This window comes from Lampris incognitus, chromosome 1 (assembly GCF_029633865.1).
Source record: "Lampris incognitus isolate fLamInc1 chromosome 1, fLamInc1.hap2, whole genome shotgun sequence".
Lineage (NCBI taxonomy): Eukaryota > Metazoa > Chordata > Actinopteri > Lampriformes > Lampridae > Lampris > Lampris incognitus.
The window spans coordinates 151,294,078-151,310,597 of NC_079211.1; the positions used below are offsets into that span (position 1 = coordinate 151,294,078).

General features: G+C 48.0%; 1 protein-coding gene across 1 annotated transcript in view; it reads right to left on the reverse strand.

Moving 5' to 3' along the window:
• dapk1 (death-associated protein kinase 1) overlaps nt 1–16,520 on the reverse strand; it is a 184,543-nt gene that overhangs the window by 65,505 nt on the left and 102,518 nt on the right. The window contains exon 12 of the mRNA XM_056297804.1: nt 2,743–2,862. Within this exon, the coding sequence (XP_056153779.1) occupies nt 2,743–2,862 (120 nt within the window). The remainder of the gene's footprint in view (nt 1–2,742; nt 2,863–16,520) is intronic.

The window sequence follows — 16,520 nt, forward strand, 5'->3', positions numbered from 1 at the left end:
TTCCTGTATCACCAACGTATGAGAAAACACGTGTTTTACAAACCTGTTGCTTTGATTTCCTCCATTTGGAGGGAAGAGTGATTTTTGACTACTTGCCATGTCTCACCCTTATGTTTCACCCCCCCCCTTGTCTCCCCCATGGTACCCAGCCAAATACCCCACTCTTCAGAGCCATCCCAGTTGCTGCTCCACCCCGCCAGGGAGGGCTGCAGACTACCACATGCCTCCTCCGTTACATGTGGAGTCACCAGCCGCTTCTTTTCACCTGACAGTGAGGAGTTTCACCAGGGGGATGTAGCACGTGGGAGGATCACGCTATTCCCCCCCAGTTCCCCCTCCCCCCTGAACAGGTGCCCCAACTGACCAGAGGAGGCGCTAGTCTAGCAACCAGGACATAGGCCCACATCCGGCTTCCCACCTGCAGACACGGCCAATTGCGTCTGTAGGGACGCCCCGACCAAGCCGGAGGCAACACGGGGATTCGAACCGGTGATCCCTGTGTTGGTAGGCAACGGACAGACCGCTACCCCTCCTGGACACCGCCTTATGTTCCATTCTGACAGGGTATACATAAAGGTGCAGAAGAAAAATGCTCTCAGAAAGCCGTTTCAGATCCTCCTTTAATATTTAAGACGTAAGAGAAGAAAAGAGGAGAAGATGCAACTTGCTGCAGCGTAAAGCTGAAGGTGTGCAGCCCCAGGTAACGTATTCATGCTTGTGTAGGAGGGGCGACTACGTGGAGGGCTGGTTCAAAAGGGCACATGACACCTGATTTTTTGTGTTTAGACGAGTGTTTGTAAAAGAGAGAGAGAGAGAGAACATAAGAGAGAGAGAGAGAGAGAACATAAGAGAGAGAGAGAGAGAGAGAGAAAGAGAGTGCGATAGAGAGAGTGTAAAAGAGAGAGGGAGAGAGAACATAAGAGAGAGAGAGAGAGAGAGAGAGAGAGAGAGAGAAAGAGAGTGCGATAGAGAGAGTGTAAAAGAGAGAGAGGGAGAGAGAACATAAGAGAGAGAGAGAGAGAGTGTGATAGAGAGTGTAAGAGAGAGAGAGTGTAAGAGAGAGAGAGAGAGAGAAAGAGAGAGTGTAAGAGAGAGAGAGAGAGAGAGAGAGAGTGTAAGAGAGAGAGAGAGTGGGACAGAGAGTGCGATAGAGAGAGTGTAAGAGAGAGAGAGAGAGAGAGAGAGTGTGATAGAGAGTGTAAGAGAGAGAGTGTAAGAGAGAGAGAGAGAGAGAAAGAGAGAGTGTAAGAGAGAGAGAGAGAGAGAGAGTGTAAGAGAGAGAGAGAGAGAGAAAGAGAGAGTGTAAGAGAGAGAGAGAGAGAGAGAGAGAGAAAGAGAGAGTGTAAGAGAGAGAGAGAGAGTGTAAGAGAGAGAGAGAGTGGGAAAGAGAGAGTGCGATAGAGAGAGTGTAAGAGAGAGAGAGAGAGAGAGAGAGAGAGAGTGGGACAGAGAGAGTGCGATAGAGAGAGTGTAAGAGAGAGAGAGAGAGAGAGAGAGAGAGAGAGAGAGAGAGAGAGAGAGAGAGAGAGAGAGAGTGGGACAGAGAGAGTGCGATAGAGAGAGTGTAAGAGAGAGAGAGAGAGAGAGAGAGTGTGATAGAGAGTGTAAGAGAGAGAGAGAGAGAGAAAGAGAGAGAGAGTGTGATAAAGAGTGTAAGAGAGAGAGAGAGAGAGAGAGAGAGAGAGAAAGAGAGAGAGAGTGTGATAGAGAGTGTAAGAGAGAGAGAGAGAGAGAGAGAGAGAGAGAGAGAGTGGGACAGAGAGAGTGCAATAGAGAGAGTGTAAGAGAGAGAGAGAGAGAAGAACTGAACCCCGAAAAGAGTCCCCTGAAGCAGCTGGCTCTGAGACTCACTAACCCTGTAACAAATACTAAGACCAACCAACCTCAGGCCAGCACTGCATCCCAAACAAAGTTTACGATAAATCAGGCTATAAAACAAAGCAAGAACAATTATCTGAAACATTGGAACGCTGAAATCAAAACTCAAAACAAACTAGAAGTCTATCGGGCCCTAAAAACAAACTATGATTTGGAAGAATACCTCTTAACTGTCAGAGACAGGAAGCAGTGACAGATCCTCACCAAATACAGGCTCAGTGACCACAGTCTCGCCATTGAAAAGGGGAGACACAAAAAGACCTGGTTGCCAAAAGAGCAACGATCATGTGGTCAGTGCATGACAGATGAGGTGGAGACAGAGGTGCACTTCGTCCTTAAATGTGACAGATTTGAAAAACAGCGCCGGACTTTTGTCAAGGAACTGGAACACGTGATTCCAGAGTACCAGGAAATGGAGGACGCAGGTAAGCTGCGGGGGGTCCTGGGAGGGGGGCCAGCGGCGAACATTGCAGCAAGATTTATATTATCCTGCCACAACCTGAGAGATAGTGGATGACGGCACCTATTAATACTATTGTTATTTAATATCATAATCATTGTTGTTGTTGCTGTTATTATTATAATCATTGTTGTTGTTGTGTTGTTGATGTTTTACATGCTTTGGCAATATGTACACAAATGTATGTCATGCCAATAAAGCACATATTGAATTGAATTGAATTGAATTGGAGAGAGAAAGAGAGAGAGAGTGTGATAGAGAGAGTGTAAGAGAGAGAGAGAGTGGGATAGAGAGAGTGTAAGAGAGAGAGAGAGAGAGAGAGAGAGAGAGAGAGAGAGAGAGAGAGAGAGAGAGAGAGAGAGAGAGAGAGAGAGTGAGAGAGAGTGGGATAGAGAGACCTTCACCTTGTTGGGCTGGTTGACATCGTAGCTGGTCAGAGAGCCCAGCAGGTGTTGGAGACCGGGCACATTGTCATCGTTGATGGCATGGATGATGGCCTTCATAACAAAAGAGTCTTCCTCATCCTGGACAAGATGGACAGAGTGTCAGTGAAAGAGGTTTCATTGATTTACTTCATCACAGAAAGATTTGACTCTGTTTTCATGGACATGTCTGGGCTTCCTGTCTGTCTTATTTCGGTTCTCTCTCACATCATCTTTTGTTTAATTTTCCTCCTTTTTCTCCCCAATTGTAACTGGTCCATTACCCCACTCTTCCGAGCCGTCCCAGTCGCTACTCCACCCCCTTTGCTGATCTGGGAAGGGTTGCAGACTACCACATGCCTCCTCCCATACATGTGGAGTCACCAGCCGCTTCTTTTCACCTGACAGTGAGGAGTTTCACCAGGGGGACGTAGCGCGTGGGAGGATCACGCTATTCCCCCTCCCCCCTGAACAGGCGCCCCGACCGACCAGAGGAGGCGCTAGTGCAGCGACCAGGACACATACCCACATCCGGCTTCCCACCCACAGACACGGCCAATTGTGTCTGTAGGGACGCCCGACCAAGCCGGAGGCAACACGGGGATTCGAACCGGCGATCCCCGTGTTGGTAGGTAACGGAATAGACCACCACGCTACCTGGACGCCCACATAATCTCTTACTAATGCTCCTCCAGTTTCTCCCTTCATCTCATGCATACACAATGAGGTTTGGGTGATGAGTGGACATGAACACACACACACACACACACACACACACACACACACACACACACACACACACACACACACACACACACACACACACACACACACACGTCATTCCAACATGTTTGAGATCCAGTTAGCGAGAGCTTGGTGACAGGACAGTCTGTAATTAAGTTCTTTGTAGAAGTATTAGATATGAAATGTGTCAGTGTTAGTAAAGCATGGGGGATATATTAGTCCTGATATGAGTTCCAAAAATATACTGCTATGCAATTTCACTGCAGAAAGGCAAGAACAGTTCAGTAAAACACAGTATATGTTCAGTAAAACACAGTATATGTTCAGTAAGACACAGTATGTATTCAGTAAAACACAGTATATATTCAGTAAAACACTGTATATGTTCAGTAAAACACAGTATATATTCAGTAAAACACATTATATATTCAGTAAAACACTGTATATGTTCAGTAAAACACATTATATATTCAGTAAAACACTGTATATGTTCAGTAAAACACAGTATATGTTCAGTAAAACCCTGTATATGTTCAGTAAAACACAGTATATGTTCAGTAAAACACAGTATATGTTCAGTAAAACACAGTATATATTCAGTAAAACACAGTATATGTTCAGTAAAACAGTATATGCAACTCATCCAGCAGGATGTTAATAACTCGAACCTAAAATGACTTCAATGGAATTCACAAAGCAAAAGTACTACTCTATAGATTAATAATTAATTTCTTCCAACTGGTTCTAAACTTATCACATGCATTTTACATTTGTAAAAATAATAATTGTCTATCAGGGTGGATTTTCCCCCCCACTACTTTATTAATCCCCCTTCGGGAAATTCTTCCTCTGCATTTCCAGGGGTGGGCAATCTTATCCAGAAAGGGCCGGTGTGGGTGCAGGCGTTTGTTCCAACCAAGCAGTTACACACCTGATCCCACTAACCAGCCAGCAGAGTCTCTGCTGATCAGCCAGCAGAGTGTTGGCTGAGGAACCTGATCAGGAGACACAGGTGTGTAACGGATCAGGAGACTCAGGTGTGTAACTGATCAGGAGACACAGGTGTGTAACTACTTGATCAGGAGACTCAGGTGTGTAACTGATCAGGAGACACAGGTGTGTAACTGATCAGGAGACACAGGTGTGTAACTACTTGATCAGGAGACTCATGTGTGTAACTGATCAGGAGACACAGGTGTGTAACTGATCAGGAGACACAGGTGTGTAACTACTTGATCAGGAGACTCAGGTGTGTAACTGATCAGGAGACACAGGTGTGTAACTGATCAGGAGACACAGGTGTGTAACTACTTGATCAGGAGACTCATGTGTGTAACTGATCAGGAGACACAGGTGTGTAACTGATCAGGAGACACAGGTGTGTAACTGATCAGGAGACACAGGTGTGTAACTACTTCATCAGGAGACTCATGTGTGTAACTGATCAGGAGACACAGGTGTGTAACTGATCAGGAGACACAGGTGTGTAACTACTTGATCAGGAGACTCAGGTGTGTAACTGATCAGGAGACACAGGTGTGTAACTGATCAGGAGACTCAGGTGTGTAACTGATCAAGAGACTCAGGTGTGTAACTGATCAGGAAACTCAGGTGTGTAACTGATCAGGAGACTCAGGTGTGTAACTGATCAGGAGACTCAGGTGTGTAACTGATCAGGAAACTCAGGTGTGTAACTGATCAGGAGACTCAGGTGTGTAACTGATCAGGAGACTCAGGTGTGTAACTGATCAGGAAACTCAGGTGTGTAACTGATCAGGAGACTCAGGTGTGTAACTGATCAGGAGACTCAGGTGTGTAACTGATCAGGAGACACAGGTGTGTAACAGATCAGGAAACTCAGGTGTGTAACTGATCAGGAGACACAGGTGTGTAACTACTTGATCAGGAGACTCAGGTGTGTAACTGATCAGGAGACACAGGTGTGTAACTGATCAGGAGACTCAGGTGTGTAACTGATCAAGAGACTCAGGTGTGTAACTACTTGATCAGGAGACTCAGGTGTGTAACTGATCAGGAGACACAGTTGTGTAACTGATCAGGAGACTCAGGTGTGTAGCTGATCAGGAGACTCAGGTGTGTTACTGATCAGGACACACAGTTGTGTAACTGCTTGGCTGGAACCAACACCTGCACCCACACCGGCCCTTTCTGGATAAGACTGCCCACCCCTTGAACCCATTTTAGCTGTGCAGCTAGGAGCAGTGGGCAGCCGGCGTGTAGCTGTGTAACTGATCAGGAGACTCAGGTGTGTAAATGATCAGGAGACTCAGGTGTGTAACTGATCAGGAGACACAGGTGTGTAACTACTTGATCAGGAGACACGGGTGTGTAACTGATCAGGAGACTCAGCTGTGTAACTGATCAGGAGACTCAGGTGTGTAACTACTTGATCAGGAGACACATGTGTGGAACTGATCAGGAGACTCAGGTGTGTAACTACCTGATCAGGAGACACAGGTGTGTAACTGATCAGGAGACTCAGGTGTGTAACTACTTGATCAGGAGACTCAGGTGTGTAACTACCTGATCAGGAGACACAGGTGTGTAACTGATCAGGAGACTCAGGTGTGTAACTGATCAGGAGATTCAGGTGTGTAACTACTTGATCAGGAGACTCAGGTGTGTAACTACCTGATCAGGACTCAGCTGTGTAACTGATCAGGAGACACAGGTGTGTAACTGATCAGGAGACTCAGGTGTGTAACTGATCAGGAGACTCAGGTGTGTAACTACTTGATCAGGAGACTCAGGTGTGTAACTGAACAGGAGACTCAGGTGTGTAACTACTTGATCAGGAGGCTCAGGTGTGTAACTGATCAGGAGACTCAGGTGTGTAACTACTTGATCAGGAGGCACAGGTATGTAACTGATCAGGAGACTCAGCTGTGTAACTGATCAGGAGACTCAGGTGTGTAACTACTTGATCAGGAGTCACAGGTGTGTAACTGATCAGGAGACTCAGGTGTGTAACTACCTGATCAGGAGACACAGGTGTGTAACTGATCAGGAGACTCAGGTGTGTACCTACTTGATCAGGAGACTCAGGTGTGTAACTACCTGATCAGGAGACACAGGTGTGTAACTGATCAGGAGACTCAGGTGTGTAACTACTTGATCAGGAGACTCAGGTGTGTAACTACCTGATCAGGAGACTCAGGTGTGTAACTACTTGATCAGGAGACTCAGGTGTGTAACTACTTGATCAGGAGACTCAGGTCTGTACCTGATCAGGAGACACAGGTGTGTAACTGATCAGGAGACTCAGGTGTGTAACTACTTGATCAGGAGACTCAGGTCTGTACCTGATCAGGACACACAGGTGTATAACTGATCAGAAGACTCAGGTGTGTAACTGATCAGGAGACTCAGGTGTGTAACTGATCAAGAGACTCAGGTGTGTAACTACTTGATCAGGAGACTCAGGTGTGTAACTGATCAAGAGACTCAGGTGTGTAACTACTTGATCAGGAGACTCAGGTGTGTAACTGATCAGGAGACACAGTTGTGTAACTGATCAGGAGACTCAGGTGTGTGACTGATCAGGAGACTCAGGTGTGTTACTGATCAGGTCACACAGTTGTGTAACTGCTTGGCTGGAACCAACACCTGCACCCACACCGGCCCTTTCTGGATAAGACTGCCCACCCCTTGAACCCATTTTAGCTGTGCAGCTAGGAGCAGTGGGCAGCCGGCGTGTAGCTGTGTAACTGATCAGGAGACTCAGGTGTGTAAATGATCAGGAGACTCAGGTGTGTAACTGATCAGGAGACACAGGTGTGTAACTACTTGATCAGGAGACACGGGTGTGTAACTGATCAGGAGACTCAGCTGTGTAACTGATCAGGAGACTCAGGTGTGTAACTACTTGATCAGGAGACTCAGGTGTGTAACTGATCAGGAGACTCAGGTGTGTAACTACCTGATCAGGAGACACAGGTGTGTAACTGATCAGGAGACTCAGGTGTGTAACTACTTGATCAGGAGACTCAGGTGTGTAACTACCTGATCAGGAGACACAGGTGTGTAACTGATCAGGAGACTCAGGTGTGTAACTGATCAGGAGATTCAGGTGTGTAACTACTTGATCAGGAGACTCAGGTGTGTAACTACCTGATCAGGACTCAGCTGTGTAACTGATCAGGAGACACAGGTGTGTAACTGATCAGGAGACTCAGGTGTGTAACTGATCAGGAGACTCAGGTGTGTAACTACTTGATCAGGAGACTCAGGTGTGTAACTGAACAGGAGACTCAGGTGTGTAACTACTTGATCAGGAGGCTCAGGTGTGTAACTGATCAGGAGACCCAGGTGTGTAACTACTTGATCAGGAGGCACAGGTATGTAACTGATCAGGAGACTCAGCTGTGTAACTGATCAGGAGACTCAGGTGTGTAACTACTTGATCAGGAGTCACAGGTGTGTAACTGATCAGGAGACACAGGTGTGTAACTGATCAGGAGACTCAGGTGTGTACCTACTTGATCAGGAGACTCAGGTGTGTAACTACCTGATCAGGAGACACAGGTGTGTAACTACTTGATCAGGAGACTCAGGTGTGTAACTACTTGATCAGGAGACTCAGGTGTGTAACTACCTGATCAGGAGACACAGGTGTGTAACTGATCAGGAGACTCAGGTGTGTAACTACTTGATCAGAAGACTCAGGTGTGTAACTGATCAGGAGACTCAGGTGTGTAACTGATCAAGAGACTCAGGTGTGTAACTACTTGATCAGGAGACTCAGGTGTGTAACTGATCAGGAGACACAGGTGTGTAACTGATCAGGAGACTCAGGTGTGTAACTGATCAGGAGACACAGGTGTGTAACTGATCAGGAGACTCAGGTGTGTAACTGATCAAGAGACTCAGGTGTGTAACTACTTGATCAGGAGACTCAGGTGTGTAACTGATCAGGAGACACAGGTGTGTAACTACTTGATCAGGAGACTCAGGTCTGTACCTGATCAGGACACACAGGTGTATAACTGATCAGAAGACTCAGGTGTGTAACTGATCAGGAGACTCAGGTGTGTAACTACTTGATCAGGAGACACAAGTGTGTAACTACTTGATCAGGAGGCACAGGTGTGTAACTGATCAGGAGACTCAGGTGTGTAACTGAACAGGAGACTCAGGTGTGTAACTACTTGATCAGGAGGCTCAGGTGTGTAACTGATCAGGAGACTCAGGTGTGTAACTACTTGATCAGGAGACTCAGGTGTGTAACTGATCAGGAGACTCAGGTGTGTAACTACTTGATCAGGAGACACAGGTGTGTAACTGATCAGGAGACTCAGCTGTGTAACTGATCAGGAGTCCCAGGTGTGTAACTGATAAGGAAACTCAGGTGTGTAACTGATCAGGAGACACAGGTGTGTAACTGATCAGGAGACTCAGGTGTGTAACTACTTGATCAGGAGACTCAGGTGTGTAACTGATCAGGAGACTCAGGTGTGTAACTGATCAGGAGACTCAGGTGTGTAACTGATCAGGAGACTCAGGTGTGTAACTGATCAGGAGACACAGGTGTGTAACTGATCAGGAGACACAGGTGTGTAACTGATCAGGAGACTCAGGTGTGTAACTACTTGATCAGGAGACTCAGGTGTGTAACTGATCAGGAGACTCAGGTGTGTAACTGATCAGGAGACTCAGGTGTGTAACTGATCAGGAGACTCAGGTGTGTAACTGATCAGGAGGCTCAGGTGTGTAACTGATCAGGAGACTCAGGTGTGTAACTACTTGATCCAGAGACTCAGGTGTGTAACTGATCAGGAGACTCAGGTGTGTAACTACTTGATCAGGAGACACAGGTGTGTAACTGATCAGGAGACTCAGCTGTGTAACTGATCAGGAGTCCCAGGTGTGTAACTGATAAGGAAACTCAGGTGTGTAACTGATCAGGAGACACAGGTGTGTAACTGATCAGGAGACTCAGGTGTGTAACTACTTGATCAGGAGACTCAGGTGTGTAACTGATCAGGAGACTCAGGTGTGTAACTGATCAGGAGACTCAGGTGTGTAACTGATCAGGAGACACAGGTGTGTAACTGATCAGGAGACACAGGTGTGTAACTGATCAGGAGACTCAGGTGTGTAACTGCTTGATCAGAAGACTCAGATGTGTAACTCATCAGGAGACTCAGGTGTGTTACTGATCAGAAGACTCAGGTGTGTAACTGATCAGGAGACTCAGGTGTGTAACTGATCAGGAGACTCAGGTGTGTAACTGATCAGGAAACTCAGGTGTGTTACTGATCAGGACACACAGTTGTGTAACTGCTTGGCTGGAACCAACACCTGCACCCACACCGGCCCTTTCTGGATAAGACTGCCCACCCCTTGAACCCATTTTAGCTGTGCAGCTAGGAGCAGCGGGCAGCCGGCGTTCAACGCCCGGGGACCAACTCAAGTTCTTCTTGCCATGCCTTGCTCAAGGGCACAGGCAGGAGTATTAACCCTAACATGCACGTCTTTCTGATGGTGGGAGGAAACCGGAGCACCCGGAGAAAACCCACCGCAGACACGGGGAGAACATGCAACCTCCACACAGAGGACAACCTGGGTTGACCCCCCCAAGGTTGGACAACCCCAGGGTTCCAACCCAGAAACTTCTTGCTGTGAGGCAACAGCGCTAACCACTGGGCCACCGTGTCACCCAGTGGATCATGTCAAATCCTTTTATAAGTTCTCTGTTACTGTGCTTCTTATCTTCATATTTCTCTTGCATGTCCCGTCTTTTAACTTTAATAAATAATAAATCAATCTTATATAGCGCTTTGCTAACACTCAGAGTGGCTTTACAACAAACGGGGTGAAACAAGACAACAGATAAACACAACACAGACATACAGGGTGGATGGGATGGGGGGGCAAACATACAGAGGTGGATGGGAAGGAGGGGGGACAAACATACAGGGGTGGATGGGAAGGGGTCTATGAGAGGGAGAAGCGGCAGCCATCACACAGGACGCCAGCAGGACTCTCCCACTTAGACCCACACAAAAGGGCAAGAAAAACACTAAACAACAACACTGTGGACGTTGATGTTGCGTAGGGGTTTACTCCCGTAGCCTAGTCCTCTCCCGAGCTATCCACTAGGTGGCACTATTTAACCCATAGCTGGGGGTGGTTCGTGGGCATCGGGGAATATCCACACATCGGTGGGCCTGCGTACCACACGTCTAGGGGCCAGACCTCCTCCGAGTTCCCTGTTGTTCAGCCAGGGTCCAAGGTGTACCCAGTTACCGTGTCTCGCCACGAGGAGGCGCTACATAGGGCTTGCTGTTGGAGAGGCTGTGTACTGGCATGGAGAGACTTACATGCTCGGCTCTCCTGTTCACATGTCTGCTAGCCAGCGGTGAAGGCTGAGAGTGAGACGTGACAGGCACACAACACTACACCAACACACTAGACACTTCACAACAATCCCACTTCTTACACAGGAATGTCCGACACACAACACCACACCAACACACTAGACGCTTCACAACAACCCCACGTCTTACACAAGAATGTCCGACACACAACACCACACCAACACACTAGACGCTTCACAACAACCCCACTTCTTACACAAGAATGTCAGACACACAACACCACACCAACACACTAGACGCTTCACAACAACCCCACTTCTTACACAGGAATGTCAGACACACAACACCACACCAACACACTAGACGCTTCACAACAACCCCACTTCTTACACAGGAATGTCAGACACACAACACCACACCAACACACTAGACTTTAAAGTTTTCGTACCAAGTGACACCGACTGACTCCCAAGGACCGTGAAAGCTCCTCATGACAAACATTTAACCTCACCTCACAAAACTAGCTAACAATATGCTAATCCTCTCTGGCTAATGACGCTCAAAACCACCCGGCGAAACCCGTGTCCTGCTGCAGAGAAACACTCACCTGGTGGCTCAGAGGGGCAAACGAGACGGAGTTTGGTTTACTCACCTGCTACGCTACATGCTAACAACGGCTCACACAGGTGTGAAACACATCTGCACACTTTGCACCGCTGTTCCAAAGCCTTTCATTTAGCAGTGCTGATATGAAGCATTCAACTAGAAACACGCATGTTAAATATCTCAGGGGGGGGGGGGACACTAACACCTCAGTAAAAACACCAAAAAAACAACCTAAGACACCAGAATGTCAATTGAGGGATCTACATATTACAACTTCATTTACAATTTCACTTAGCAGGGGGTGGCCGGGTAGCGTGGTGGTCTATTCCGTTGCCTACCAACACGGGGATCACCGGTTCGAATCCCCGTGTTGCCTCCAGCTTGGTCGGGCGTCCCCACAGACACAATTGGCCGTGTCTGTGGGTGGGAAGCCGGATGTGGGTATGTGTCCTGGTCGCTGCACTAGCGCCTCCTCTGGTCGGTCGGGGCGCCTATTCGGGGGGGAGGGGGAACTGGGGGGAATAGCGTGATCCTCCCACGCGCTATGTCCCCCTGGTGAAACTCCTCACTGTCAGGTGAAAAGAAGCGGCTGGTGACTCCACATGTATGGGAGGAGGCATGTGGTAGTCTGCAGCCCTCCCCGGATCAGCAGAGGGGGTGGAGCAGAGACCGGGACGGCTCGGAGGAGTGGGGTAATTGGCCGGGTACAATGGGGGAGAAAAAACAAGTGTATTCAGCAGACGCTTTTATCCAGAGCAACGTACACGTGAGAGTTAACACGACACAAGCAAGGATCTAGCCAGGAGGCGACAACACAAGTAAGTGCCAAAAAACTCCCAGGTTCAAGTCCGATAGGTCCTAGGTGTGAACAGGCAGTGCACAAAGGCAATGCACAGGGTGCATAGAATCATTTTTTAATACTCAGACCATCAGGTGTGGAGGTGTTGGAGAAAGAGCTGGGTCTTTAGCTTCTTCTTAAAGATGGAGAGGGACTCGGCGGGTCTAATGGATATTACACGGAAATACTCACTTCCTCTGAAAAGGAAAGTGAGTCTTTGGTGCTTATCCTATTATGGAAAGTCACTTGGACCGTTTATGACAAGTCACATGACCCAGTAACCTTCAAACGGGTCAGTCTCCACAGCACCGACATGGACTGCAACACACCGCCCAACAAAACAAGGAGCCGGAGACAGGGGGAGAGAGAGAGAGGGAGGAAGTGAGTGAGTGTGTGTGTGTGTGTGGGAGGGGGCAGCCGAGCGTGACACATGGACTCCGTACTCCGCTTCAAGCTAACTCCTGTTGCAGCCGCGCCACTGCAAGACGACACAGATAATAACTATGAACAGCCAGTCAGCCGTGTGGGAGCTCTGCTGTCAGAGCTGCCATCCTGGATCGCACAACTGGAAGCGTGGAATCCAGGACACGGCACCAAAACCCCGATACTAACATTCAACCGTGTTCACAGATCTGTTTCGACCTGTGGTTCTAAGAAGCAATTCAGCGTCACACGACTGAGCCTACAGGAAACTGTCCCGCACAGAGACGCAGCCTTATCGCCCTCGTGCAGACTCAACACTGTGTACAAGTTAATACGATGCCGACAACAGCCCAAACCGGCTGCGTTTTATAACGAGCGGCTGTAAACTGTGATAATAAATGGCTGATAGGGCACTCAGAAGGTCTGATAACGCTGAGAATATCGATAAACATCTCACAAATTTTGAATAATTGTTATTGATAGCATTATGAGCCTGAAGGTTAAGTATGGGCACAAAGTCCTACATGCTTCAGGACAGGGCTGATCTTCTGGTCTATTAGGAAGAGTTTATTAATGAGGTCTATTAGGAAGTTGTGGGAAGATGGTGGCACAAATTCATGTTTGTGGCAGCCTCACTCAGTACCGTCCATGCAGTGTCTTTGTCCACATCTAAGTGTGTCTTCGTTTGATGGCTGGGGGAGCTGGCGCTGGATCGGCTGGGAGAGCTTGGTCTGCTGCGTCCTGTGGGCCCAGGGACCACGGTCCTGCCAGGAGCTGTGCCCGAAAAGGTAACACCGAGCGTGGCCTGACAGGACACAGAAGCGGGGCAGGCTAAGCTAACTGCTAGCCCATGCAGACCGGCAGTTCCGACAACACCGAGGGCGGTCTGGAGGCGGCCTCGCCTAGCCTTGACTGTGTTTTAGTGTCATTGTGTGGAGTGCAGGGAGGTGAGTCAAAGGTGTCTGGCTGGGAGAACTGGCATTGGATCGGCTGAGGGAGTCTGGTCTGCTGTGTCCTGTGGGCCCAAGGACCACGGCCCTGACTGGAGCTGCACCCAAAGAGGAAACACTGAAGGTGGTCTGACAGGACACGGAAGCAGGGCGGGCTAAGCTAACTGCTAGCCCATGCAGACCGACAGTTCCAACAGTCATCCTGGCTGGCGGTCATTCTCCTGGACAGGGATTTTTTTGTTTAGTTTAGATATGTGTGTTAGTGTGGGTATGTGTGTTAGTGTGGGTATGTGTGTTAGTGTGGATATGTGTGTTAGTGTGGATATGTGTGTTAGTGTGGATATGTGTGTTAGTGTGGACATGTGTGTCAGTGTGGATATGTGTGTCAGTTTGGGTATGTCTGTCAGTGTGGACATGTGTGTCAGTGTGGATATGTGTGTCAGTGTGGATATGTGTGTTAGTGTGGGTATGTGTGTCAGTGTGGATATGTGTGTTAGTGTGGATATGTGTGTTAGTGTGGATATGTGTGTTAGTGTGGACATGTGTGTCAGTGTGGATATGTGTGTCAGTTTGGGTATGTCTGTCAGTGTGGACATGTGTGTCAGTGTGGATATGTGTGTTAGTGTGGATATGTGTGTTAGTGTGGGTATGTGTGTTAGTGTGGATATGTGTGTCAGTTTAGGTATGTGTGTCAGTGTGGACATGTGTGTCAGTGTGGATATGTGTGTTAGTGTGGATATGTGTGTTAGTGTAGACATGTGTGTTAGTGTTGGTATGTGTGTCAGTTTGGGTATGTGTGTCAGTGTGGACATGTGTGTCAGTGTGGATATGTGTGTTAGTGTGGATATGTGTGTCAGTGTGGACATGTGTGTCAGTGTGGATATGTGTGTCAGTGTGGATATGTGTGTTAGTGTGGACATGTGTGTTAGTGTTGGTATGTGTGTCAGTTTGGGTATGTGTGTCAGTGTGGATATGTGTGCTAGTGTGGATATGTGTGTCAGTGTGGATATGTGTGTTAGTGTGGATATGTGTGTTAGTGTGGATATGTGTGTCAGTGTGGACATGTGTGTCAGTGTGGATATGTGTGTCAGTGTGGATATGTGTGTTAGTGTGGACATGTGTGTTAGTGTTGGTATGTGTGTCAGTTTGGGTATGTGTGTCAGTGTGGATATGTGTGCTAGTGTGGATATGTGTGTCAGTGTGGACATGTGTGTCAGTGTGGACATGTGTGTTAGTGTGGACATGTGTGTTAGTGTTGGTATGTGTGTTAGTGTGGATATGTGTGTCAGTGTGGATATGTGTGTTAGTGTGGGTATGTGTGTTCTTGTAGTTTTGGATGTGTTGCTGTCGTTGTGTTGTGCTGTTGTGGGTTGGGGGAAAGTGTTCCTGATTCTGAGGTTAAACTGTAATAAGATGCGTTTTCAAGCTGTCTGCTAGTTTCAACGAGTGTGTTATAAGAGCTCATAAGTGTGTTATAAGAGCTCATAAGTGGCTTATTACCATTTATTAATGGGTATTTCAGGGTGATGCTAGCTAAACATAATCCAAAAAGTCTTTTCACGTCCTTTGGCACAACACCTTCTCCAGTCACCTGTGGCGTCCTGTGTGTCTGTCTGTCTGGGCGTCCTCCACATGGAGACATGTGAGGACAACTTCCTGAGCGGGTCTAAAAACCAAACGGACCCCTAAGGTGGAACAGACTGGTCTTCCTCCACAAAGGGGGAATAAAGAATACACCAGATCCCCTTTCCCCTTTCCTACACGGTTTTCTCTCGGGTCCGGTCAAAGGTCAGCGGCTCCGCCGACACGGTGGGAGGTCAACGAGAAAAGGCTGAAAACCGATCTCCCTTCAGGAGGGAGCAGCGGAGGTGGGCCGAAAACAAAGCCTATATGAAGGTCGGCTAGCGGCCCTGTGAGCCGACAGTCACGCTTCCCCTAAAACCAAAGCACGCAAGGTGAATAAGTAACGGCTTCGTGTGGAGAATAAAGCAAACTAAGAAAGGACCACGACTCCAACCCAGAATAATGACGCTGAGCCGACCCGGACTTTCTCAGCAACCATCGCATCCGTGAAACGAGGGAGTTGCCATGTAAACTTTAGATAAGTGAATGGCCGCCTCGCCCTGGCTCGTTGGCGGCGGTTTGTAAATCATTAAACCTCAGTCAGACGTTAACTCTGCAATACAACAAGGTACTGGAACGGCAACAACGCATGGACACACACACACACACACACACACACACACACACACACACACACACACACACACACACACAGAAAAGCTGAACTTTGCTGCGGAGGTAATGTGTAGGTCACCCCCCCCCCACCCCCAAGGACCCCACAACTCCTACATCTAACTCACAGAAAGTTGAATCAGTTCATGTGGACACGAGGTTTACTGACACAAACGCTTCACCATCTAAGTGACCTCCAGTCTCACCTGACTGCAGGTACCCCCACCCTTATAGACAATACAGTGACTGCAGGTGTCTCCACCCTTATAAACAATACAGTGACTGCAGGTACCCCCACCCTTATAGACAATACAGTGACTGCAGGTACCCCCACCCTTATTAACAATACAGTGACTGCAGGTACCCCCACCCTTATAGACAATACAGTGACTGCAGGTGTCTCCACCCTTATAAACAATACAGCGACTGCAGGTGTCTCCACCCTTATAAACAATACAGTGACTGCAGGTACCCCCACCCTTATAAACAATACAGTGACTGCAGGTGTCTCCACCCTTATAAACAATACAGCGACTGCAGGTACCCCCACCCTTATAAACAATACAGTGACTGCAGGTGTCTCCACCCTTATAAACAATACAGCGACTGCAGGTACCCCCACCC